The 26009-nt window shown below is 38.0% G+C and overlaps 3 protein-coding genes and 1 long non-coding RNA gene across 6 annotated transcripts; 1 reads left to right on the forward strand and 3 right to left on the reverse strand.

The window, feature by feature from the left end:
- Nucleotides 1-79: 79 nt before the first annotated feature.
- LOC144210732 (uncharacterized) lies at nt 80-1756 on the reverse strand. Its single transcript, XR_013329445.1, has 3 exons — nt 1666-1756; nt 263-334; nt 80-180 (listed from the first exon to the last, which is right to left on the reverse strand). It is a non-coding gene; the product is annotated as an uncharacterized LOC144210732 (long non-coding RNA).
- Nucleotides 1757-4029: 2273 nt separating this feature from the next.
- On the reverse strand, nt 4030-10306 carry LOC144210965 (calsenilin-like). 2 transcript variants are annotated; one of them, XM_077737937.1, is made up of 9 exons: nt 10182-10306; nt 8437-8605; nt 6038-6162; nt 5754-5823; nt 5604-5674; nt 5421-5528; nt 4988-5092; nt 4867-4929; nt 4030-4800 (listed from the first exon to the last, which is right to left on the reverse strand). In XM_077737937.1, the coding sequence occupies exons 1-9, from the start codon at nt 10185-10187 to the stop codon at nt 4753-4755; spliced, it is 765 nt and encodes a 254-aa protein (XP_077594063.1). In that variant the 5' UTR covers nt 10188-10306; the 3' UTR covers nt 4030-4752. The 2 variants fall into 2 exon arrangements, with proteins under 2 accessions (XP_077594063.1, XP_077594064.1); XM_077737938.1 differs by lacking the exons at nt 8437-8605; nt 10182-10306 and adding an exon at nt 7014-7876.
- A 2123-nt stretch (nt 10307-12429) lies between these two features.
- Nucleotides 12430-16149, forward strand: trim69 (tripartite motif containing 69). The gene is made up of 6 exons (XM_077738097.1): nt 12430-13257; nt 13717-13812; nt 13966-14199; nt 14696-14718; nt 14788-14903; nt 15531-16149. Exons 1-6 carry the CDS (start codon nt 12646-12648, stop codon nt 16073-16075), a joined length of 1626 nt encoding a protein of 541 aa, XP_077594223.1. The 5' UTR covers nt 12430-12645; the 3' UTR covers nt 16076-16149.
- A 178-nt stretch (nt 16150-16327) lies between these two features.
- On the reverse strand, nt 16328-25009 carry LOC144210214 (bone morphogenetic protein 1-like). 2 transcript variants are annotated; one of them, XM_077736734.1, is made up of 20 exons: nt 24727-25009; nt 23486-23578; nt 23157-23291; nt 22970-23087; nt 22706-22884; nt 22531-22636; nt 21575-21699; nt 21382-21497; nt 20912-21014; nt 20718-20834; nt 20503-20648; nt 20131-20326; nt 19919-20044; nt 19442-19605; nt 19188-19368; nt 18878-19003; nt 18140-18267; nt 17862-18075; nt 17493-17743; nt 16328-17032 (listed from the first exon to the last, which is right to left on the reverse strand). In XM_077736734.1, exons 1-20 carry the CDS (start codon nt 24854-24856, stop codon nt 16898-16900), a joined length of 2889 nt encoding a protein of 962 aa, XP_077592860.1. In that variant the 5' UTR covers nt 24857-25009; the 3' UTR covers nt 16328-16897. The 2 variants fall into 2 exon arrangements, with proteins under 2 accessions (XP_077592860.1, XP_077592861.1); XM_077736735.1 differs by lacking the exon at nt 16328-17032 and having other exon boundaries at nt 17655-17788.
- Nucleotides 25010-26009: the final 1000 nt, after the last annotated feature.

Genomic DNA, 26009 nt, shown 5'->3' on the forward strand with positions numbered 1-26009 from the left:
CTCCAACATTAAATGACAACCTTCTTACCTTAAAGATCTAGTCAAAAAGCTGTGGAAATGAATGGCCAGTGAAATGTCATCATGATTTAAGCTTTTATTGAATTTGGATTTTCAGAAATACAGAGACAGCATATGATGCAAGAGGGACATCTTCAGGTGGGCATCCAAGATACCTCAGGCCTGTTGCGTGCAAGAAAAATAGCAAAAGTTAAAATATATAGAGACTGGAGATTCTACTTTTTTTTGTGGGGTTAAGTTTTACCTTGATCAGTCCCAGTCTCCCCTTCTGTAACCTCAAGAGTCATCTCGGCACACAGAAAGCTGCATCTTGGTGCTAAACAGAGAAAAAAGCACAAGTTAGCATATATACAGCCTGGAGATTCAACATGTAGGCTTAGTTTTTTTTTTTTTTTTTTTTTTTAATGGGAAGTAGTTTTTATCTTGATAAACAGTGAAAACTTGATTTAACCAAGGCATTTGGGGGTTGCCAACCAATTATAGGATAGAGAAATATTAAAAGAATTTTAATAAACAATCAAGATAAAGAATAAAAATAAGTTAGCGAGTCCTATTTTCCCTTTTCCAGACAAGGCGATTCAATATACAGAATGAGGTTAACAGCTAGGACAAGGGTGTCAAACTCGGCTTGGTTCACTGGTCGCAATAAGGTCAACTTGATTTCATGTGAGCTGTACTATTTTTGAAATATTTAGAGATTTTTTTCTATTTAAATTGGATTAAAAAAAATTGCATCGAAAGCCCCAAGTATTCAGTTTATTTTATAGCTCTAAAACAAATGTTTGAGCTTTTTTTCTTCATGAGGGAAAATATCTTTAAATAATATAATATCTTAAAATAATATAATAAATAATTTGTTTTTCATTTCAAAAGGAAACAAAAAATTTAGGGGAAAATGTTCAACATTGGCGTGGAAAATATTTTTTTAATTAAATTTATTTTTATATTTTACAATATGCATTTTTAAACTTAAAAACACAAAAAGTAAAAAATGGATTAAAAATACAATTATTGATTTAAAAAAGGGGAAGATGAGGTCATATAATATACATGTATAATCATTTAAATTGTGATACAAGTGAAATAATGATTTAATTTCTCGGACCGCACAAAATGACACGGTGGGCCAGATTTGGCCCCCGGACCGCTGCTTTGACACCAGTGAGCTAGGAGAAAGTTAGCTTCAATTTTGTATACACGTAATTCTTTTGTGAAAACAGAACAATTACAAATCGGGAACGGGTGTTTAGCATTCAGAATGAAAACGATTACATACAAAACAACAGGAACTAAGTCGTGCCCCTGGATGTCATTCGAAAGTGAACACTTACCCAGGAAACGGTCGGTTGATGTCTTGCGTTGTTTGATTGAATTTAAAGTCTTGCTACACGACGCAATAATGTAGAGAAAACTGAGATCATGCTTTTTAAGTCAAATCGTGACGCTAACGCGAATGCTGACTGGTAACATGATGTGGCACACAGCCGGTCGAGAAAAGAAGCCCACATACTTAAATTGTCGACGGTGTGTTAAACCTAGCATTAAACGGAAAGATTTGTTGGCGTTTTGGGCTCAATTGATTGATGAAAAATCCCCCGATCGCGTGATAAAAACGCATTTAGGCCAGTGAAATGCTCGATTTCTTACCTCCTTGGCGTGCTAGTAAACCAGCGTTCCAAAAGGAAAAGTGACTGCGCATGCACCCAATTATCTCCTCTACGTCGTCAATATGGGCGTGGTTACGGCACCACGCCCATATTGTCCTGTCACGTTTAAAGTGGAAAAGATGGTGAGTTGCTTACCTCACTCCCAAGAGGTGCTTTGTCCTCCCAACCCATCTATGTTTAGAAGATGACGAAGAATAGTCGTGATTTGTGTGATCTTGATGCTATGAAACACTATCACTAAAATGTACTATAATTTGCTGTGACAGTGAATGTGATCAATAAAATTCTGTGTCTAAAAATGTTGGACTTTTTCTTCAAACTAATTCAAAAGAAAATGCAATTGACGGTATGTGTCAAATCCAGTTATTTGGGTGGTTTTGGTTGAGTTTTTTTTATCATCAGATGAATCAGCAGGGAATATCATTTGCAGCCATTTATTCTATTTGCATTTCTCATGACATAAAGGTCAAAGTTTTCCCATGCAGATCCCAGTCAGGAAGCTAAGTGTGTGTCGCATGGTGAAGAATAGATTACTCATGTGGGCTGGCGCCTCCGCTTTCAGAAAAGCTCTCCACTTCGACTGGTTGTTAAACCTTTGGCCGTAGCGTTCGGTGGACGCCGCCTTATGGCCGGTGTGGCCCTTGGAGCCGTGCTTGAGCCTGCCAAGAAAGCCCAGCCCGGTGCCTGCGCCACCCAGAACGCCGGCCGCCCCTGCCCACTTGATGCCTTGCTTGGGGAGGCCGTGAGCCTTAGAAGTAGGCGTCTTGTTGCTCTTTCCGCTTTTCTGCGCACGCTTACTGTATGTATATTGTGCACCGGGACATAGCGCTACAATGAGCAGTGACAAGAGCCACACTGACACAAGCTTCTGCTGGCCTGTCATCACTTTCTGGAGGTCCTACAAAAAGACATAATACATCAAGAAATGTAGATTGGACTCCATACTGTATATCAGGCATGCATTTATTTTGTTATGGGAGGCAAATGGCACTATTGTGTATCCATAAAAGTACTTCTACTTATAAAATTGGGTCCAAAAGTGGCTTTGTAACTTGGATTTTTCTTAAGTAGAAGCATATTTTATATTGAATTAGCAGAATATGTGCTAAGGTCTTCAATATTACCCCCTAAAAGCTTTGAAAATGATGAAAGTATACCAATTATATGGAACATGTATGAATATGTAAAAGTAGGGAAAAGAGTAAACAATATTGTATTTATTTCTAGTCTAAAAAATGTAAAAAAAAAAGTAACAAAACCTGGAATTAATGGCCACGTTAGAGTATTTGCAGATAAAAGTTAAAAGAATCAAATGAAAAGCTGAGCAAAAATACATAAAAATATACCATGAAACAGATATTCTGGATTAATAGTTTGGTCAAATGAAATAAATATATTATATAAAAAATGTGATATTATTCTAGGTTTTTATCATTTCATAAAATCAACATTTACTCTGTCAAAAAATTAAATAAGACCAAAATAGCTAAGAGAAAGAACCAATAGTGTGTTTACCTTTCCGTAGTGTCCCACACTGATGATGTGGTGCTGATGAGGCAGTCCATTCAATCCAGAAGGTTTCCCTAATTAGTTCTAGACCAAAAGCAACCAAACCCCACCCTCACAAAAACAGAATCCCTATTGGTTAAGATGAATAATACAGTACAGGTTGAATGATTTTTGCTGACCCCCCCACACTATGGGTCATGTGCCATTATTGGGCACATAAGCAGAGGATGCCACAAATGTTTGTTTGTGGTTCAAAACGTTCAACTCAAATGACCTGAGCCCTGATTTTACCAGTAAGGCTAATTTCATACCTCATCATTAACGTTAAAAATATAATACATGTCTGTTTTAGTTTTTTAAGCTGCACGTTTATATAATCTGGCCTGACAGCAGAATTAAACCCTGTGAATAGGCTGAACAAAGCTCTGCCTTATAGTGCTTTTAAACACTTTTATCCAAAACAAAGATAGTATCTAGTAAGGGAGACATAAAAAATGGATTTTAAACTAGTTTATAGCAATTTTTCATCATTTAGGATAGTAAGAGGCAAAGTGAACTTTTTAAATGTAATATTTCTCTCAGAATTATTAGCCAAATCTTATTTATTATTATGAATTTGTGCAAAATTGAGTTGTTTGCTGTCTAATATTAGTTTCCAATCACTGCTATATATCATCCTCATACTGATTCTCACCTAATTCAATCAGAACTGTTCTAAAATGCGAATTCTTCTATCACTAAGGAACAATATATTTCCAAAAAAAAGTCTAAATAAGCTTATTCTATACATCCATATAAATATATATTGTGAATTATTGTAGACATTAACTTTCCATCATATTATACATTTATTTTTTTCATGTTGACACTCAACACAAGATAATATAGACAAAACCAACAAATTGCATCTCTAAATTTTACTCACATGAGAAGTAGGAGAAAGCTCCCACTAGATGACGCTGTGGTAGTTCTCATCTCATATTCTGAACCACTTTATCTGCACTAGGGTCACAGGGGGTGCTGGAGCCTATCCCAGCTGACTTCTGGCTCGTAGGGCACAAGGAGACAAACAATCATTCACACTCAGGGCAATTTCGAGTGTCCAATCTTTGGAATGTGTAAGGAAAGCAAAGTGCTGTGGCATGGCAGTTTTCTTATTTTATTCTATATATTTTTATATTATAATATACTGTGTTGCCCATCTAATATTTAATCTGCAAGGATAAATTCATAATCAACAGTCCAAAAAAAAGTATTGTAATGTTAAATGCTTTCAATGTATTTGTAAATTGACACTTTTTGGGAGCAAAATTTGATGCAAAAAAACCTATATTTCTATATTGGTGATCTGTCAATCAGAAATAATGTAGAGCAAAAAGTAGGTACAATTTAGAAAAATTAAAACTTCCTACCATAATACACCCGACTTGTAAACGGCTCCTGGCACACTCAGCAGTAGAATAAGACTCCTGTTTAAGGAATTACAGTATTTCAAAAAAACTATAGTGATTTCTAGGATTTAATTAGGCTGAGATATTTGCAGTTCTTCCTCCCGAAGTTAGATGACGTTCTCAAAAAGTTGCATGGATGACATAATACTCTCATCCTGTTTCAAATACATAAAAATAAGTCAATTTAATTGAATGCTGAGCAAAATAATGACCTTGTTTACCTTTTGGCAGGTTTCTATAAATTCATCAAGGGTCACCACTCCGTCTCGGTTCCGATCCATTTTCTGAAATGTAGCGAGTGGGTATATTTACACGTTTATTAAAAGGTTAAGGGAATTATACCTGAAAGAACTTCTCCACATGTTCGTAGGGGGAATCTTCTCGTACACTGGGTAAGGTGTACCTGCCCATCATGTCATAGATGGAGGTCATTATTGCTAACATATCCTGTGAGGAATAGGAGAAAGATATTTCTTCTTTTATACATCCAGAACACTGAAATAATATGTTGGCAAAAACTAAATTCAACTATTGTAATTGAAAAAAAAAAGGTTCAATTAAATGAAACACATAAACGACACTATTTAAAGTGTTCTTGTAAACATGTTTAAATCATTTTGTAACTCCATCTGTAGTAAAAAAAAAACTGCAACTACATCAAACTTGTCTTTACTTTATTTTTAAATAAATTAGGTTTATGTTGTATGGGGTAGATTTCAATTCCAAAAATTAATGGCAGTATTGTAAGTCCACATTTAAAAAAAAATGTATTAACCTCCTTTGTGATGTAGCCATCTTTGTTGATATCATAGAGATTGAAGGCCCAGCGTAGCTTCTCTGTCACCGAACCACGCAGCAGGACAGATAAGCCCAGCACAAAGTCCTATTAGGGTAATTGAAATTGCAATTATTACGAAGAAAACAAAACAAAACATTGTAAATGCACGTGACCTCCCACCTCAAATCGTATGGAGCCGCTTCCATCCATGTCAAAGGCGTTGAATAAGAAATGTGCATACATTGTCGCATCTAAACCATCAAAAGCTTTGTAAGTTACACAAACAAATTGCAAAAAGATAATTTCACTTATATTAAAAATCTTATTTACCTCCTTGAGGGAAGAACTGTGAGTAAATAATCTTAAAGGTTTCTTCATCCACAAGTCCACTGGGACATTCCTATTATGGAGGAAAAAGGCTATGAATAACAATAACAAGTTTAGGACATGAACGGGTTTGAGAATGTTGTTGAATCTTCATTTATTATATTGATTACAGATGTCATTCTTGGACTAAACTAGGTCGAGATGTCTGTTTAGTTTCAAATGGAGAGACTTGTCTAATCTAATCCATTTTTTGACCTCAGTTTTCTATATTTTAGAAGATTTCTTACATTTTTGAAGCCTCTGTAAAGGGATTGAAGCTCCTTCCTGGTGAACTGAGTCTGAGCCTGGAGTTGCTCAAGGCCTTCAGGTTGATGACGTACCATGGAGAGCTCGAGGTCACCGTCGTTGGTGTCTGCCAGAAGGAATGGAAAGAGAGTGGAAAAGGAAAAAAAATAAACACGGGAGTGTGGGGAGATTTTTTTTTTGATGACTTGCCGGTAAGAACAGTAGGAAAAAAGGACAAAATAAAGAGTGTAGGTAATGCTATCATCTGGATGCAGACATAGGTGATGTGAAGAAATTGTGCTGTGAAAAAAGCGTATAGATTGTGTGTTTTTTTAATGGGGCTAATGGAGTAATAAAAAAAGGACTTTCATTTTGGACACTTTGGATGTCATTTTCTAGAATACTAACAACTTTAATGTTGTAATTTTTTTTTCAAAGTAAATGTCTACACTGTAAAATATTGAGAATTCCAAATGTCCACTATGAAAATATAGGAGTGTGCCAAAATTGGCCAAACCGTTGATGGCGATAGACGTCAGATGCATTTGAACTAGGAATGCAGACAGTAAATGAAGCTGTCGCCCCTCTTAGTTCAAATAGATTGGAGGTCTATGAGTGACAAACTAGTGCATTGACAAACTAATTTAATGGATATACTCACCATCTTAACAGAGTGCAATATCAATGGAAAGTGGGAAGAGACAAGACCAAGGAAGAGATTTGAGATAAAAAAAATAAGAAGTAACACACTTAATACTGATTGCCAACCTAATTTATACATATGTCAATACTACAGTACTCTGATAAATACTTGCATTATACTGAGCACATAAAAAAGTACTACTCTGTTCTGCAATGCTGTTATTCCACAGAATACTACAACCAAACAATGCATCATTTTTATGCCATCCTAAAACAATATTTATCTTTTTTTGGATACATATTCTAAATAGTTAACATTATAAATATGTTTCTTACCTTCCTGTGACAACGGATCACAAATCCCAAATTGTTTAAGTACAAAATAAAACATCCCTACAATAACTGCAATTGCAATAATTTCCATGCCATCCAATCCCATTATGGCATCTCATTGGATATTGTACAGGACAAAAAAAAGATGTTAAAAATTCAGCTTAAAATGTTGACATGGGCAAGTTACAAGCCATTAGAAACAATCCGAGCCAAAAAGATGCAAAGTTGAAGTATCCTTCCACCACATGCCGTCGGAATATGATGATAAGACGCTTTGATACCCTCATATGATCCACATCTACCTCCATTGTTACCCGTGTCAACCCGCCACCATCCACTCTCACCTACATATGTGGGTGTGTTAAGGTTTGAAACCTTCCGCTCGTTTTTATTTGCTCAGTCATTAGAAGAATGCAAAGCAAAAAAAAAACAAGTGATGATCCATATCCGCTGATGCTGTGGATATATGAACAGCACTTAAGAGTGAAGGAGCCCGGCTTGTCAATATGGCTGATCTAAAAACACATTTAACACAAGCCGATAAACGGGGGCCTGGTTAAAGTACTAGACATACGCAGGGTAGACATGTCGAGGCCGTCGTGACGTTCTGTTTTACGTCTATGTGGACGTGGAGTCGCGACATTTGAATGTTTGTAAGCGGGTTGAAGGCCCGAAAAAGGTAAGTAAGTGTGGTACACAACTGCTGACTTTGCATAACATAATGGACTGCGTTTAAGTAGCAGGGGGTAAATCAATTGCTAAGAGGTAACATATTGGTCTAAGAAGGGGTTAGAGAAAGCGGGATGGTGCATTTTGCTGCCTGTGGAAACTTTTTTGTGGCTTATATGCCATAGTGCTACACTATCATAGTTATTTTAACGACCTGAGTTTCAAGAATTTGAGTTTTTTATTAGTGTTGTTCCAACAATAACTGCAATGTGTACTTTTTTAGGTCTAGTTTTCAACCTTTAGTGGCCAACCAATCACAGGGCGCAAGGAGAAAGACAACTATTAACACTTACATGCATTTTTGAGTGTTTAAATATCCAAGAAAACATGTTTTTAGGATGTGGGATGAAGCCAGAGCACCCAAAGAAAACCCACACAAGCCCATACAGAGCTAATACTACAACAAATACATAAAATGACGTGATCGACCCAATTTCCGACCAGAAAAAAACATTTCTATTTTCATATTGAGTGTGCTGCAGCAATTGTGCTTGATGCCCAGTAGATGGCAACAAAGTCATGACGTAAAATTTAAAAGGGAGCTTTTCAATACATCTGGTTCTGCTTTTAAAAGTGGACTCAGTCATGTCTGTAGAGTGCATGGTAGGCTGTTGCCCTGCGCAGAAGGCCTATGTCAATAATTCAAGGCAAACGTCTGCACGTTATGAAACACTAAGAATAGAATACGCCCTCATACCTGGTCCTTGTTGAGAAGTACTAGCGATGATCCACTTGACCAGGCAGCATCTCATGAGAGATTTCCGTGAAAATATGGGTCTCTGCCACTTGGAGCCCTCGGCCTGTCCGGCCTGGCCGGCCTCTTTCCCATCAGGCAGCAGACCGCCATCTACCTGTTTGCCTTCTGCCTTTAGGAGGACAAGAACAAGCCTAGTCAGCATTCAGTGAGCTTCAATGTAATGGCACATTTACAAGAACATTTGCCAATTTTCGGTCATTTGCGATGATTTTCTAGTTTGTTATGTTTTAAGTTGCCAGATAGTGTTTGATCCTCCCACCCTGGAAACTAGTCTTGCTTGATGTGGATGTGTGATTTAGTGACTTCTTTAAATTTAAGTGACTATGCAGTATTTTAGATTTAGAACAAATCCTGATGACTGAAGTTGAATCATGTAAACAAAGAGCGAGTCAGTGCCTAAGTTTGTGCTTTTTATAGCTAATATATTTCACATGCGCAACCATTAGGTTCCCTTTTTTCTTTATTTTTTTTACTCCCAATGTCAATTTCATTAAATAAGCTTTAACCTTTTACAGGGTCAAGTAACTGTTTTTAAAAAAGTAATACAAAAAAATTAAAATTAACAAAATTATACCCTATAAAGACCCAGCATCCACATATGTAGAGATCATTTTTATCATGCAGGCCATAATATTAACAGGATATGCTCCAGCACCCCGGTGACTCTTGTGAGGAGAAGCAGTACAGAAAATGAAAGAATGAATATTCCTTTCCTGTTACATCAATAAACATCCACTTTACTGGAAGAATTGGCTCTGAATGGTGTTGTTGTTTTTTCAGCACCATGGACAGGGCCAGCCATTAATGAATGGATTCAATTAAAATGCATGTAAGAAAAATAAAAACCAAAAAAAGCATGGAGAGAAACCTGGAAAGTAGTTTTAACTCTTTGCAGACTCAAAAAAAAAATATTTTTCTAAAATGTAGTGTAGCAGATTAGAATTAAAAGAAATCATGAGCAAATGATGATGTATAGGAGGACATGTAATATTTCTCTCTCTCTAGAGTGCTTCTAAAAATAAGCGCATTCGTGTTATTTTCATCATGCCACATGACACTTGAGCACATTCAGGCGACTCTGCAGCTAGATGAATAAGTCAGTGATAATAAAGCTCCTTTGGATGTTGTATCAAAATTTAAAAAGCACTGGATTCTTTTCTCCTTTTTAATTTATGATTACCCTTTTCATATTGAAAACAAGATATGACAGTCTTTTGTTTTGATTGACTAAACTAGACTTAAATAGCAAAGATAAGCATCATGTTGTCTTTCTATCACCCAAAAGATGGCCACCAAGAAGGTAGAAGTGTTTTTAAATGTATATAAATTAAAAATACTGTGTAGTGAGGGGCACTTGACTGCTTCTTCTGTTTAAATAAGAAAAGAGGGTGAAAGAGAACACATGCAGGGCATCACTCAATTATTCACACTCCTTAAAATTGCATTAATAAAAGATCAAGGCCATTTATAGAAACTATGTGGAGGTCAAAGAAAACAGCATTTCAAATAATGATAACCTACAAATTGACAAGAAAAAATAACTAATTGCAACATGATTATTTGACATTGAAATTACAGGAGGTGAGAAAAATGAATTTAATAAATGACCAACTAGATACAATCCCATTCATAGTGCAGCATGTGGATAGACAAATAAGTATAAATGAATGTCAAATATGAATTACCTGCATTGTGTCCGATTCCCCTTTTAAGTTGTTACGATGTTTTCCTGCTCCTCTTCGGTGAGCTGCAGCTGCATGCAAAAAACAGACAGAAAGAAAGAAGAGAAGTGGGGAGTTAGTTAGCAGGAAAGAGGAGGAGGAGCACATCTGCTCACTTACCTGACTTGAATGGAGGCAAAATTAATGGAAGAAGAGAAAACTGTTAAAAAGAAATATATTTGCACTTAACCAGAGTGATGAATACAAATATTGTGTTATGTCTATGGAAATTGTCATAATATGATGATATGACAAACAGTTATCAGGCTAATTTTGAAATTATTGTATGTTATATTTAAAGTTGGTTTTGAGGTTTTCTGTCTGTAATACTTTAAAATAGGTTTGCAAAAAAAAGCACACTAATAAAATGAGGTAAAATGAGGTATAAATACTCTTGTAGAGAGAAAAAAACTGCATTTCAGAGCACAAATATCACAGACATTTTTTTTCATATGAAGTAGTATTAAAACCAAAGCATTTAAGTGCAAAATACTAACTATAATAGTGAGGAACCTCACTGGATAACAATAATTTATAACCTTCAATCATAACTTGAACATCCATTGAATGAAAAAAAGATGACAACTATTGGGATTAAGAAGTAATAATGCCCTTCATTTATGAGAACACAGTATTTTATTAAAAAGTAACTCGCTGTTGTTTTCTTCCATCTCAACACTCTAGACAATATTCTTTCTTTGCAGAGAGTAATGTTTACTTTATATCTCTGTATTGCCATTTTACAGTACATCCAGAAAAAGTGTGGAAAAAAACCCTGCTCATCACAAAATATGAAAATTAAGTTAAAATATGAAAATGCAAAATGACACTGTACAGTAAGTATACATACTTAATAATTCCAGCTATGGCAAGCACAGGGTATCCTAATGCAACATTTTAATTAACTCCTAAGTCAGAATCGGTCCACTGGCTTAATTAAAATGGAAAGCTGTCAAGTTATCATTTCATCCCTTTATCCATACCTAAGAAGGTTACTGCATAATTAACTTCACTTTCTAAAGTAGGTAAAAGTTTTAAGCCCTTTGCAGATTCCAGTTTAACTCTTTTATGTTGAAACTTAAGATTTTTAACCCTTTAAAAATGGGGCAAGTGACTATTATTGCTCATATAAAAGAAAATAAATCAATGACCCTAATCCGGTGATCTTAAAAAGATGCTAAATTCCAAATGTCATCGTTTCTAAGGGTGGTAAAATACTGTAAAATATAACTTTTGGTGGCACATTCAAGGACCACTTGGCTCCCAGTAAACAATATTGTTACCGCCCTTTCATACTCCCACGCATGGGGACGGGATGGGAACTGATTTACTTCTCACAGACAAATGCTCACTGCCAATTTTCCTCCACTGGTCTGTTATTATGTGTCAGTAAAACCAGAGTGCAGAAAGAATTTTTGCTGTTCCGAGCCCTTCTGGTGTATTAAAAAAATCCCCCAAAAGTATAGAATTGAATGAATTTGTTAGGTTGTATTGATTAGCTTAAAGTGAGCTGACTGTCAATAGTATGTTTTGTTAGTCGATCTATTTATTTATTTGCAAGGATGGAAATATAATATCAATACGACACGATTAGTTGTTCCTATCAATCATATCACATTCAGCGTATTTTCTGGACTATAAACTGGACTTTTTTCATAGTTTGGCTGGGCCTGGAACTAATACCCACTGACTTTTATTTATATCTTTTTTCCTTTGACCACAAAAATCATGTTGCTTTTTTAAATAAATGTTATAGTTATCTGAAAAATGTTATTATGTTAGTTGATAGCTATTAACCCAGTTTTCTCTATTTGACTACTATTCCTGTTTTCTATAAAAAAAATCTGCTCCCAAAAATGCAAAAATACTCCAGCATATTGTTTCTCTTCATTCTGTTCTTTGTCCAGTGCGATTTATAGTCTAAAGAATATTATGTTGTTGTTTTTTTCCATCTACGCTGCACATTTTTGGGCAGTGCGACTTAAACTCAGGGTTAACTTTAACTCCGTAAAATGTATGTGGTGAAAACAAAGAGGGACATCAAAAGTCCATGTTTCCGTGAGGACCTGTTGCAACTCGTTTCAGTTTTGCACAAAAAACAGATGGCAATCTCCCAGAATGGCTTTTCAGGAGGCACATGAAGTGGATTTACATTTTTCCACAGCAGATTAAGATGGTTGTGGCGTGAGTCTTTGTCCCAGTGGCCGCCCAGACGCGGTTAAAACAAACACCAGCACTGTTTCCTGCCTGAGATGTGTTGCGTCTGTCTGGAAATCGTAGGCGGGAAGCAGGGAGGAGGAGATTCCCCAACGCTATCTGAGGATGTGAGAGGCTGCTCCCCCTCCACCTCCCCCTTTTCTACACTTCTCCGGTCAACAGGAAGGAGGCCGCATACAGAAGAAACCCGGCGGCAAACGGGAGGGCAGACATGAGTAAAAACCAGAAAGAAGTCAAGAAAATCCAGTCGGTGTATCTCCAGAATGTGGAGAAGCTCAACCAAGGGGTTAAACCAGAGAAGAAAAGCTGGAAAGCCAAAGAGGGAGACTTGGAGAAGTCGCGCCAGCCTCCCGTCATGGTTCCCGCGACCAAAAGCTCGGCGAATAGAATCAGCCGAGATCTGACATGCTCTATCTGCTTGGACCTCTTCAAGCAGCCCGTGTCTCTGCCCTGTGACCACACCTTTTGCCGTGGCTGTATCGAGGGATACTGGAATGGACCCCGAGGCCACAGTCAATGTCTTTCGGGCTCCTGCCCTCAGTGCAGGAAAGTGTTTGGTGGGGAGAGCTACAGGCCTAACCGGATTGTGGCGAATATCGTGGAGAGCTACTGTCACGGATTGGAGGAGAGTGGTGGAAGGAACGGGTTGTTGGACGGGGTGGTGGAAACGCCGCCACCCGTGCCGCGTTGTAGCCGGCATCGAGAAGAGCTGAAACTCTACTGCGAGGAAGATCAGGAGTTGGTGTGTCTGGTGTGTGGAATCTCTCAGGAGCACAGAAGTCATACTATGATGTGTGTGCAAGATGCTGAGCTCAAGTATAGGGTGAGTTCCAAGGGTTTTACAGTTCTGAGATTGCGTACGTGTGTGTTTGCATGTTTTATATGTGATTGTGTGGGCTTTTCTTCATAAAGCAGCTTCCTCCTCCATAAAAAAAAGGCTGAGCGTTGGGTTTATTAAAGAGTCTTAATTGTGTAATGCTGTGTAAGAGTCAATGTTCTGGTTGTCTTGTTATCACAGCAATAAGAAGTACTTCAGCGAATGGACGGATGAATGGTAAAAAGAAACAGGCAGCACTATGTTTTCAATTCTAAGGGGGAGATTTGATAATGCCAAAAGAATTCACACTATAAATTTCAGGTTTCTCTTGTGGCCTATGTAAACCCTGTTTAAAAGTTTTGGTAGAAATATGTAATATACACACCTGGGGTTACTGGAGTTGAAGGATATGGTCTTTGGTCCTGTACTCTGTGTGTAAATGGTTCTTTTGGTTCCTCCAATCAGGCGTCACTGAACAGCTCCGTGGATTCCCTCAAAGCTGAGCTCAACACTGCTATGCAGTGTGACAGGGAAGCCGAGGAAGAAGTCAAAAATCTAAAGGTGAGAAGAATAACAAGTGTTAGAAAAGTTCCTGTTGTGGTGTCACAAACCAGGAATTCCTAATCCAAATGTCCAATTTTTACCCTCTGGATTCTAATGCATTTTTCCACGTTTTCATAACTACATGGATGTGTACGACACCCCGTTTCCCAGGAGCACACGGCGGACCTGAAGCAGCGCATCGAGGCCCAGTTTAGCGACCTACATCAGTTCCTTTACCAAGAGGAGAAAATGCTACAGGTGAAACTGAAGACAGAGGAGCGCCGTGAGTTAATCCGCCTGGACGAGCACAAGGCCCTTCTCTGCGTGGAGATTTCGCGACTGCAGAGGGCGCTACAAGAGATACAAGACAAACTGAAGGAGCACGACGCCTTCATTCTCCTGCGGGTAAATTCAAACGGAATCCCCCTCTTGAGTAGTTTGCATTGAGTCAGCTTTTTGGAGCGATCACAGAGGAAAAAAATGCTGAGGTTTTAATTTCAAAGGCAGAGCAGACAGAGGAGAACAGTAAACCTCACTGAGCTGGGTGGGACTGTTTTGTCTTTCCTGTCAAGTCTGCGTACGATCTGAAGGAAGCCAAATGCTCTGTTTCAAGGGGTCAAGTCGTTCTGGCTTCCCCGATAACAAAAGAGTCTCTGCTGGACAGGATGTAAACCAGTGAGCTCACTTGTTGATGCGGGAGGATAAGGAGTGTAGTTTCGAGCCAGTTTCTGGCCGAGGCCGCGGGACTTTCCTCCCTCCCCTCGGCCGCTGGGAGCTCCCGCTGGGTGGGATTAAGTATGTGAGCGTAGATGTTGATGTAATGTGGAAAAAAAGCCTTGTCTTGTGTTCCGCAACACTCAAGAAAACTAATCACTGCTCTCTCGTCCTTCTCCTGTTTCAGAGTATCAAGGTTTCGCCGCAGAGGTGAGTGGGGGAGAAAAAAAAGCACGCTACAGATTTGTTTTCATGACTTCCGTTTGCTATTGTTGGCAGGCCATCGCTCAAGTTCGAAAAGCCAGCTTTTACGCCTCCCAGTCTGTGTGAAGGACGATTTGCGGGGCCTCTGCAGTACAGAGTGTGGAAATCTATGAAAGGCAGTATTTACCCAGGTACTTGAATCACTCCTACTAAGTATTTAATGTACCATAGAAAACAAGGCTGACATTTACACAATTAAAAATAACAGTCAAATAGTGGGAGCTCTGGTTGCCAAACTTTTATCGTCATCAATTTTGCAACATTTTTGACCTTCTTACCTTATGTTGCCAACACCCTAGTCAAATTGGATTGGCCTTTGGTGTCAATGACAGTGAAACATGATCACCACAGTTGAAATGGATTCAATGTCTACAATCCCTTTATTTGTTCTTGAGTTATAGAGAATTTCCTTAAATGACCTCTTTGACCTTTGTCATCATCACCACAGAATCGAACCCATTTTCTGGGAAGTCTGTCATGGTTAAGGGCAGTGAATTAGTTAAATATGTTTGATAAATATTGGTGATGAAGACTGCAAAAAATGGGAGTTTAACACTTTAAAATGTAGCCCTTATCACAGTAGTAATATTGTTAATTTGGCAGTCAATTTCTTACGTCTTGACCATTTTTTAACAGTGCAATTTTGACAACCACAGCTAACACTATTTTTTGTTTTAAAAACAAAAAACACCAACCAATTACATTGGCACGGACTGACAATTTATAGCATTTCATAAAGCCTTTCATTTACTTTTCAGTGCCTGCAGCCATTACATTAAACTCCAGCACAGCCAACCCTTGGCTCAGTCTTACCTCGTCACTGACCTGCGTTCGCTACCAGACCTTTAACCACGCCGTGGAGGACAATCCATACAGGTTCAACGCCGCCCTGTCGCTGCTGGGGAGCCAAGGTTTCACCCACGGACGACATTACTGGGAGATCGAAGTTTACAGCAGCACCGTGTGGACTGTGGGAGTGGCCCGGGAATCGGTGCCCAGAAAGGGAGTCATCAAAGCGCTTCCGGCGAACGGATTTTGGACACTCTCGCTCTCCTACGGCATACAGTACATGGCGGGTACGTCCCCGCCGTCAGTTCTGTCCCTGGAAGAGCCGCTGGCCAGGATTGGGGTGTACCTGGACTACAAGAGAGGTCTAGTGTCTTTTTACAATGCAGAAACCATGACACACCTTTACACCTTTCGGGAGAACTTTAGCGAGACACTCTTTCCTTATTTCAACTTGGGTTTTCTTGACAAAGTGCACGAAAATGAGCCTCTTAAGGTTTTCATGCCAAAGATTTAAACACTGTGAAGTAATAGAATGAGACCCCCCAAGTATATTTAGACTGATGTACTAAGTCTGTGGACTGGATCTACTGACGCATTTGTTATATATATATCTATGTAATAAAGTATATTCCTTTACAAAATATGAGTGAATTTTTTTGGACTGATTCATGTTGTTTTGTTGTATTCAGTGTTTTAACGCGCAAAGATTTGACAATTTTCTTTATGACTGCGAAAAAAAGGCACACAGACTCTAATGATGTCAAATTTTGGAAAATATTGGATTTATTGTTATTGTTTAGTAAAAGGGACTTCTAAAAGCGCCATCAGTAGCTTACTACACATATTGTTCATCAATACTTTGCAACCTAAATGAACTAAAAATACAGTATTTTACGGTTTTAAATCAAGTCAGTTACAATAAATTAGAATAGGAAGGAATACACTTTAAGGATGTAAACCTTATTGTATCATTACCGACACTACTATCGGTGCAACAATATCGCGTGCAAGGATGCAACAGAAATTGCTCTCATTAGTGTGTGCAATTACTTCTTGTTTTTCCACCTTGTGTGCATTTAAAATCCTCCCCACGCTACAAAAACGTGAGGCAAAACCCCCATAGAATCACTACTGAAAACAAGTCCTTAGTGTTCATCCAAAGCTATAAAACAGTGAGTAAATATGTAATTTGTCTAACAGATGTGAGTGGTACATTTGTGGTTTTTGTGGTATGTCTCTACAAGTCTGTTGCTGGTTGGAATGGGCGTGGCGGAGAAAACGATTGGCTTCAAGTCTGTATTTAAGTCGGGGCTTTACAGTTTGTTTGTTTGTTGAGTCACTTACTCACATGTAAAGTGTCCTGGAACTTTGTGCTTGTGTAGTGTACGTGAAAACCTTTTTTACCGATGCTGTCATCCGAGTGAAATTTTAACACCAGGGCATCTCCTGCAGAGTAGATCTCTTCTGGACCCTGAGACAGTAGAAAAAGACAGAAAATGAAAATCTTGCATTGTCTTATGCCAGTCAAATGCACTTCAAAATAGACAGAGGGTGCCTTATAATCCAATGTGCTTTATATATGGAAAATAAAATAAAATATGTCATTCATTGAGGGTGCGCCTTATAATGCAGTGCACCCTCTAATGTGGTGCGCCTTATAGTCAGGAAAATACGGTAATCATCTATTCTAGACATTTATTTGTGCAGAATGGCTAAGGGAAAGTAAGCAAAGATTAAGGTTGTTTTTTTTTATGACCAACTGCCTTTTTCTAGCTAATTGTGCTGATTTTGTGTTTCAATAAAACATATAACGATAAAATGTGAATGCAGCTAATAAGGGGAGATTATTTTTTTTTTGCTATGGTCAGTTATTATTCTAATTTGGCTCTATTTGAAGCTATATTGTAGTTTGGCATTTTGTGTATATTTACCCAAGCTCCACAGAATCGCCCCAACCTCGGCGAGTTGACGTTAGCCCCGTCGTATAGCTCGACGTAATCATACCCACAGTCGGGTTCCTCCTCGATCTCAAAGACTTGAAAGGAGAGCTCTACTCCGTAACCCTTCTCAGCGGAGATGACCCATAAACAGTCAGCGTTTCCTTGGTAATTGTTATCTCCAAACTGTGCATGAGAATACAAATCTTTGGTCTTGACCTCAGCGCGAAGGCTTCCTCCGCATTCTGGAGCGACCACATTGGAAAAATGAGAGGCTTAAATTGACGAGCCTTGAGGAAGAAAAAAAAGGAAAGGACGCTTCTTTTTGTAACAAACACGTCATATTTGATGGTATTCTATCACCTGCTGCATAGGAGGCCTCAAAGCCTCTTTTTTGCACCGAATTGTCCGAGATGAAACTTAAGAACATCGTATTGTCGCTGGAGGTGATCGGAGAAGGCTTCTTGGTACCGCAGACACGACCCAAACTGGGGGCACGGATATCGGCCCCGTCAAAGATTTCCAAATGGTCGTAAGCACACTCTGCATGAGCCTCCATTTCAATCTCGTTGAAAGCCTGGAGACCAAAGTGAAAAAAATGGGGAAATCAGCCATATTTAAATACTTTGTGGAAGACTTACAAGTTTGATTCGATGACCCGGAGTGGTGGACAGAGTCCAAGTGCAGGCCTTTTTGCTGGGGTACTTGTCAGGCCAGTTGGGGCTACTGATTATGCCGAAAGGGCCGTTGACTTCGAGATCGCAACCCGCTGGGGAAAAAAAAACATTTCACAACAATACTGCGTCATTTGATTATTACATGAGTTCCTCTTTTCCTATACTTAGTAGCATTTGTGGTTATTAAATGTTCAGCTGGTTTAACAGGATTTTTAGGCAATTCTTTACACCTTAAAAAAAATCACTGATGTATTTCCAACAGAATATAAGTCAATAATAAGCAAATTTCTTGGGTAAGGGAACCTGATTTCACCAAATTATCATCCAGACAAGGCCATCCCAGATTTTTTAGGATATAATTGGCTTCAAATTTCTTGGCAAATAACCCTTCACTTTAGTTTTTCACTACTTATTGATCAATGGCAATTCACTTTTAAAAGTAGTTCCTCTTAAAACCTTTTCTAATAAAATTTTAATGGCATATTTTATTTAATATTTACAATTCGTGACATAATCACAGTAACTGTGTTGCAAAACATTTAATTAGAGCTTTTTCTATCAGTAGAAGTGAATCATTAAAGAAAGAAATTAACTTATTGTGATCCTATGTATGGATGCATTAACCAAGGCCAACCACCTATTTGTTTTGAAATATAAAGGCTGCAAAAAAGTCCTTGGTGGATAACAGAAACAGGTATTCACCTTCCTTGCAGTCATGCTTGTTGTCATGTAGAACGAAGCCACCACGACACTGACATTTGTAGCTTCCCATGGTGTTCACACATTGTTGCTGACAACCACCGTTTTCTTGCGAGCACTCATCAACATCTAAAACATAAGCACAAAGTAGAAAGAGTATATGTATACAAGTTGCAAAAGGAATAGGTTAGAACTTTATTTCATCCCGTATTTGGGAAATTTAGCAATACAGACATAAGACACAGAAGACATTGTAGACCTAGGTAAAAAAAACTGGAGCCACACACACCAGAAGATGAAAATGATGACTTACCAGAAAAGAAGTGAGCCTTGAATCCTCGTTTGGAGACAGTATTGTCCGACTTAAACTCGATTCTCATGTTGTTTTGCGGCGATGTGATGGCTTGTGGTTTTTCTGCCCCGCAGAACTTCCCATGAAGCTTTGAGTCAGAGCTTGCACCACTGCGTACGTCCACGTAATCATATTTACACACCTGAAGGTAGCAACTTGGTTAGAATATTAGCAGTGATTCGTAATTAGTACACTTGTATCCCTTCGAAACTTACATCGTTGCCTTCTGTCTCAAAGAAATCAAAAACCAAAGTGATGCGATACTGGATGGGTGCTACCAGTAGCCAAACACAGTTTTTGTTAGGAGGGTATTCCATAGGCCATCCAGGAGTGGTCAGGGAGCCATTTAGTTTGGTTATATAGCCGCCACAGCTTGCTTCTGTTGGAAAGAAATGCTTATAGAGTTTTGACAATGATTCCTGTTATAAAAAACACACTTTTGATCCTTTAAAAGACACATTTAGTTAAAAAGCCTTGGCAGTCAATGATTAACTATGTTGAATTACCTTTACATACTCTGTAATTGTATCACATGACCTAAAGATAGACATTTTATCAATGTTTTATACCATCAGCTCATTTTTAATAACCAAGTCTCACTAGGGTGAGTACAACCTAGCCTAAACCAACCAAATCTGCAATATTTAGGTCTTTTTTTTATCTTTCATTTTAAGAATCTTAAGTGCACTCACTGTGGCAACTTGACCTGTCGGCAGCCAATTCGTACCCCGCATCACAGGCACATCTGTAGCTGCCCAGAGTGTTCAGACAATTCTGCTCACATCCACCATTATCAGGTCTCGAACACTCATCCATTTCTAGAAAACCAAAAGCAAAGAATAACGTCTTTAAACCAAAAAATAAATAAAAATAAAACAGCAAAGTAGGAGCGTGCAAGACAGACCTTTAAAGAAACTGGCTGAGAAGCCGGCATTGTTGACCGAGACGTCAGATACGAACTTAAACCAGAGCTGGTTGGTGCTGCTTCTGATGTTGCCTGGTTTCTCATAGCCACAAAAGCGAGCCAGCAAGGGGGAATGTGCCGAACCACCATCCCTCACTTCCACATAGTCGTAAGCACAACTATCATGGCTCTCCAGCTAAAATCAACAACAACATTTTGAAACAAATTGCACTGCATAACATTTTAGCCACATATAATAAGTATAGTATTACATAAAGACCCAAAACACTGTCATAAAGTAAATTAATCATGTCACATGCAATTGATTTTAGTCTCCAATAAAAGTTAATTAAAAAGGTCTTTTAATTTTACCTCAAATGACTGGAAAGTGAGACCCACTTGATAACCTTTTGCCACAGTGATTTTCCACACACACATTTTGTTGGAGTGGTAATCATCAGGGTAATTGGGGGACTGGATTTGGCCACTGTCTCGCTCTACCTCCCCACCACAGATAGCTGTTCACAAGGACGACACATGAAAAATAACAACCTCATGGGAAATGACAAGCATGCCGTTCGCCATACCTGCGTACATGGCCGAGAAGCCTTTACCCGACCAGCGACTGCTGCTCCTAAATTCAATCCAAAGTCGACTGTCGCTTGAGACAATAACATCGGGGATGGCGTCCCCACAAAAACGACCTTGACAAATCATTTGAAATGATGAAAGTGAATCAGACAACATGAATGAATTAACATGCTTGTTGACATTTGGAAACCTTTCAACTGAGCTTTTTTCCAGAAGCCGTCTCGGACTTCGACGTAGTCGTGCCAGCATGAGTGACTCTTGAAGACATCCATTGAGGTGAAATTCAGAACTATCTGAAAGAGAACCAATGACTAGTAGAAGTAGAATGACACTTGGTTTTGACTGTGTAATGTCTCCCTCTTATGGAAGTAAAACTATATGTTCACTTTTTCTCAATAGAAGTGCTATTATTATACTAAGTATTTTTAAAACCATTAAAAATTATTTTATTTTAGTGCTATTTTGGGATAATTATGCACACAAATATAGAAAAAAGTGACTTTCATTCAAGTTAGCCAGTGTGCTTTGGAAATTGTAAAATCAGACTTTGTTCATCCTTTCATTCAAAAAACATCCAAATAATTTCGCTGTATTCCAAATAAAGATCTTGTATAAAATTGCCTTGCATTTGGTGAAATAATAGCTTAAATTGTGAATGACCTTTTCTCCAGGTGTAACAGAGATCCTCCACACGCATTGAACATCAGCAGAGTAGCCATTGGGAAAATTAGGGGAGGAGAAGTTTCCCGTACTGTCTTGCAAAGTCTCCCCGCACCCTATAATAACCACATAACATCACTTTAATTGAACATGAGAGTGACTCTTTCAAAAAGCACAACAAAATGCATCTTACTTGCACATTTGTAGAGTTTAAGTGTTTGTTCAATGTCCCCTTTGCTGAGTTTGACCCTTTGTCCAATTGAGGGCCGGACTCCATTGACATCATAACGTGGAAAGATTGTGTCCAAGAATACACTTCTGGGTAAAAAAAAAAAAAAAAAAAACAGTAAGTGCAATTCAAGTGCGCAATTAGAGGTTAACACTCATACAAACAGACTGATTAGTTTCCTAATCTACTGAACCCTTGTTGCTTTATTGATAATCTTTTAAAAATCTCACAGTGGGTTCAGGGCAAACTTTTGTGTGGTTCCCATGGTGATGCGCCAGTGAATAGCAGGCATGTGCAAACACGGATTGAATGGGGGGCTTTTGGCCTTTGCCAGCCAGTTCAGTGGAGCGCGCCCCTGAATGCCAGCGGTAAAAACGGCCACTTCAGCTCAAATTATTCAACAAAGCCTACCATGTCTTTATTTAGCCTGGGTTGACACATGACGAACAACAAAAAATGACATTGGAACACAACGTGAACTAATAGGTTGGTGCACTGGTTCTCGAACATTAATTTATAAATAAATATATACCACTATCGGGACAAATATTGACATCTTAGCTGTCATGGACAGTATTAGACATCCAATCATTTTGAACCCCCCACTTCAGATGGACGTCTATATTAGTGAGAAACTAAAAAGAGGAACTGAAGTGATTGGAAAAATAGATAATTGAGTCAGTCGTTCAAGTACCAATAGAGGGAGTAGTAGTAGTACTCGTACCATAGAATTAGTGCATTGAAAAATATTTTGGAAGTGTATGTATATGTATATGTATATGTATGTGCATATGCATATGTATATGTTCATGTATATGTACATGTATAAGTACATGAATATGTATATGTACATGTATATGTATATGCATATGTATATGGATACATATATGCATATATATAGTGAAGTATTTTGTGCTTACCTGGAGAACGTATTCCTGGCATAATGCATGATGCTGCCAAAGTCATACACTTCACCAAGTGAGTCGACCTCACCTGGCTCCATCTTAAAAAAGTTGTATTCCTGTCCTATTGATGTGCAGACATTTATCATTATAGAAATTAATCTCTTTAAAAAAAAAATTAAAAGTGCAGTACCTGGTTGAATGTTGTCTCTGCTGATGCTAACGTGCTCATCCCGATCTGGCCGCGTGTGCTCATGCCAGAAACCGATCACATGTCCGAGTTCGTGCACAACAATACCGAATTTATCACAATTTTTCCCTATTGAGATGGCTTGAGGACCACCTCCTCTCCTTCCTACGTAAGAACAACACCTGCAGAGACACATACACTTTATGCAGAAAGAGCCAAAGCTTGGTCGGTTTTACCCTTCGATCAGTACGAGGTCACCCAGTTCACCCGCATGGTCTGTAAGTGAAGACAATGTAGCTTTCTTCAGTCATCCTCTCTGTGAACGTTACACAAGTGTGTTTCTCCCAGTGACGCATGGCCTGTCGGAAAATGCCCCGCTGACTACCTGCAAAGAAAATGGGAATTAGCGTTTGACTGCTTCAAGATGCGACGGTCAATTTTTGTTGGCACATACCACTGAAATTACCGCTGATCACATATGGAATGATTCCATCAGGCCAAATTCGCTCTGATTTGGAAGTGGCTGCCCTCTTCCTCCTCTTGCTATTATGGCGTCGATAACTCCAGCTATTTGCAGATCTCCTTCTGACTGTTTGGCAGGGAGTGAAGATGTTAACATGAAAGATCAGATGGACAATATAGTAAGTTCTTAGTTCTTTAAAATGCTACAAGGTCTTTTAATGGTAATCAAAAAGGATGTTGTTCTGAAATAAATATTTGCAAAAATTATAGAAAGAAAATGGAACACAACTTGTCTGGTATATGGCATTTTTTTTTTCATACCTGTTTTATTCATTGGTGGACTTCTGGTTTTGAGACGGTCTTTAAACATGAGGAGTTCTTCTTCATCCAAAGCAATGTCCCCCAAAAAGGCTGCTGTAGGAATGAGATTAAATGTAGTCATTTTATTTTAGTGTATGGAAATAGAATACATATATTTTTATGTATTTTCTGCATTGTAAGACCAAGCCTAAAATCTTTAATTTGACCCCCAAAACAAGTGATGTTTTATGTAAGAATCCTATTTGTAATTAACTCATTGACTAGTCAAAATAAACCCAATCTGGCCCAAATACTTCTCCTTTTCATTGAGTGTAGTATTAAACCCACATTATAATGGCAGTAAAAACAAAACAAACAAAAATATAAACATGCATTAATTGCCAATAACTACTATTATCTGAATATCAGTCAGAAACACAACATATATTTTTAGTACCATTCGCGTATCAGACACTTGTCCCTAACAAAAGGTTCCACGCTTATGTGTACTTTGTGATAACTAAAAAAATGTCTGAAAAAGACTTGATTTTTTCAGTTGAATTCAGTCATGCAAATGGTGAGTGCAAATGACTTGTCAATTCTGCACTGTGCATGCACCCCACCACTTTGATGCCAGAGGGATTTTTAAAAGGAACCCACCGCTGCTCCAGCATGCCCTCAGTGACCTCCTGTCACTAGGCAACTACCATGGAGAAAAGTGTCGGTGTGTTTTGATTTTACAGGAAGTCACAGGTGGAAAGGAATCCCGAATGATTTGATATTCCCAAAACTGACTAATGATTCGGGCCTATAAAACCAATGGCAATTTCATACACTTAATTACAAGATTCTTTGCATCTTCAGCATTAATGTGAGCTTTTAGTTAACACAAAATCAACTATGTTTAAAAGAGTAGATTTTGTATGACACTGGTTAGTTATATTATGAAATTGAATCAATAAAGAGACAAATATTAGTCAGATTTTTTCAAGATGCAGTGTAGTTTTACACCATTTGAAACCCTCCTACTCTTAATATACAATAATGTCAATCAAAACCAAGTATAATCATTGTATGTAAATAATTTCTGAATGCTTAATGCAAGCCATTTCAACAAATCGTGCAAAAGTACAATGTAAACCACATATATATTTAAGGAACACATTCTACACTTTTAAAAAATGTTTGTAAGTGCCTCCATACCCAGTGAGTCGCAATATCTAAGCAAAATTTGACTAAAAAGGGAGATGAATAGTAATTACCAGCTTTGCAGGGATCCTTGTAGTCAATTTCATCCTCCAAGTATTGATCTTTAGGCTCTGCATAATCCCAATTGGCCATAACACAGACCTGCAAAGTGCACAAAAATAGGTATGTAGAAGCAAGCCACATCCTTTTAAAATGAGAAATCAACAAGTGATACAATAAAATATTGATTGCAGGAGAACGAGAATTGACGGCAGAAGTTCCCCGACAGTGGAATTTTTGAAAGTGCTGTGTTTTTTTTCTCTTTCAGGTCTCCATTCTGCTGCAGAGATTAGTGGACATTCACGAGCCAGTGTGCGCACACACAGCCTTCACAGCCTTCACAGCAAAAGCACACATCTAATGTCACTCACCTACTGTCAGATGAAAAGTAAGCAGAGAATTTGCTTATTTTATATATATTTTTTTACCCCAAAATGCTTTCAAATATGTCATAATATTTAACATGAAAAATGTATGAATATAATATTGAATATCTGAGACTGTGTCAGTCGAATTTTTCAATCAGTTTAATATATTTGATGTTGAATAGTATTGGATAAACCTAACAGATAGTCACTATTGCATGGTACTAAACTCTTTTAAGGATTTATAAAATAATGAATTTAGGGAATTTGAATTTTAAACTTGGTCATTTTCATCTGGATCCAGTAAGAAAAAAAATATTTAGAACAAGTTATATTCTGAAATTAAGAACATTTCTAACACATTTAAGTCATTTTCGTCTGGATCCAGTAAAAAATAATATTTATAATAAGTTATATTCTGAAATTAAGAACATTTCTAACACATTTAATAGACTTAATATACCTCTTATTGCTTGAAATAAGTTTGTCATCCTTATCTTCATCTTAATGTAAGTTGATTTCCCTTATTTCTAGTAGATTTACACTGAATACAAGGGATTTTTTTTTAAATTTGGTGTGCTGATATTCATGTTTCTGCTTAATATGTCATAATCAGTTTCATCACGTTTGGCTGGACTTGAAATTCAATTTTTGAGGAAGTAATCATCTTCACATCCTGCATAAATAAAGACACCCTGTTGCTTTAGTCAAGCAGAGAAACTCAGGGGTCTTTCCTTTTAAATATATCATTTGCAGTGTCCCGTGACAGACTTGAAAGGTGGACCGTCACAATGGAAGGGAAAAAAAGAAGAAAAAAAACCTAATGGGCCATTTTTTAAGTGAATTCACTCATGCAAATGGTGTTTGCAAATGAATGTCGACTCAGCAGTGTTCTTTTGAAGCCAAAGGCATTTTCCAGGGCACCCACCACT

The sequence above is a fragment of the Stigmatopora nigra genome, chromosome 17 (genome assembly GCF_051989575.1).
Source record: "Stigmatopora nigra isolate UIUO_SnigA chromosome 17, RoL_Snig_1.1, whole genome shotgun sequence".
NCBI lineage: Eukaryota > Metazoa > Chordata > Actinopteri > Syngnathiformes > Syngnathidae > Stigmatopora > Stigmatopora nigra.

Coding starts and splice junctions, on each gene's coding strand:
- LOC144210965 (XM_077737937.1), bottom strand. Junction 6,163..8,436: donor TACTTCTCAACAAGGACCAG/GTATGAGGGCGT, acceptor TCCTTCTGGCAG/ACACCAACGACGGTGACCTC. Junction 4,801..4,866: donor TTATAGAAACCTGCCAAAAG/GTAAACAAGGTC, acceptor TATTTGAAACAG/GATGAGAGTATTATGTCATC.
- trim69 (XM_077738097.1), top strand. CDS start 12,646: ATGAGTAAAAACCAGAAAGAAGTCAAGAAAATCCAGTCGGTGTATCTC. Junction 13,813..13,965: donor AAGAAGTCAAAAATCTAAAG/GTGAGAAGAATA, acceptor CCCGTTTCCCAG/GAGCACACGGCGGACCTGAA. Junction 14,904..15,530: donor GAAAGGCAGTATTTACCCAG/GTACTTGAATCA, acceptor TTTACTTTTCAG/TGCCTGCAGCCATTACATTA.
- LOC144210214 (XM_077736734.1), bottom strand. CDS start 24,856: ATGTGGCTTGCTTCTACATACCTATTTTTGTGCACTTTGCAGGTCTGT. Junction 23,292..23,485: donor TCCACCAATGAATAAAACAG/GTATGAAAAAAA, acceptor CCTGCCAAACAG/TCAGAAGGAGATCTGCAAAT. Junction 21,498..21,574: donor TAAACTCTACAAATGTGCAA/GTAAGATGCATT, acceptor TGGTTATTATAG/GGTGCGGGGAGACTTTGCAA.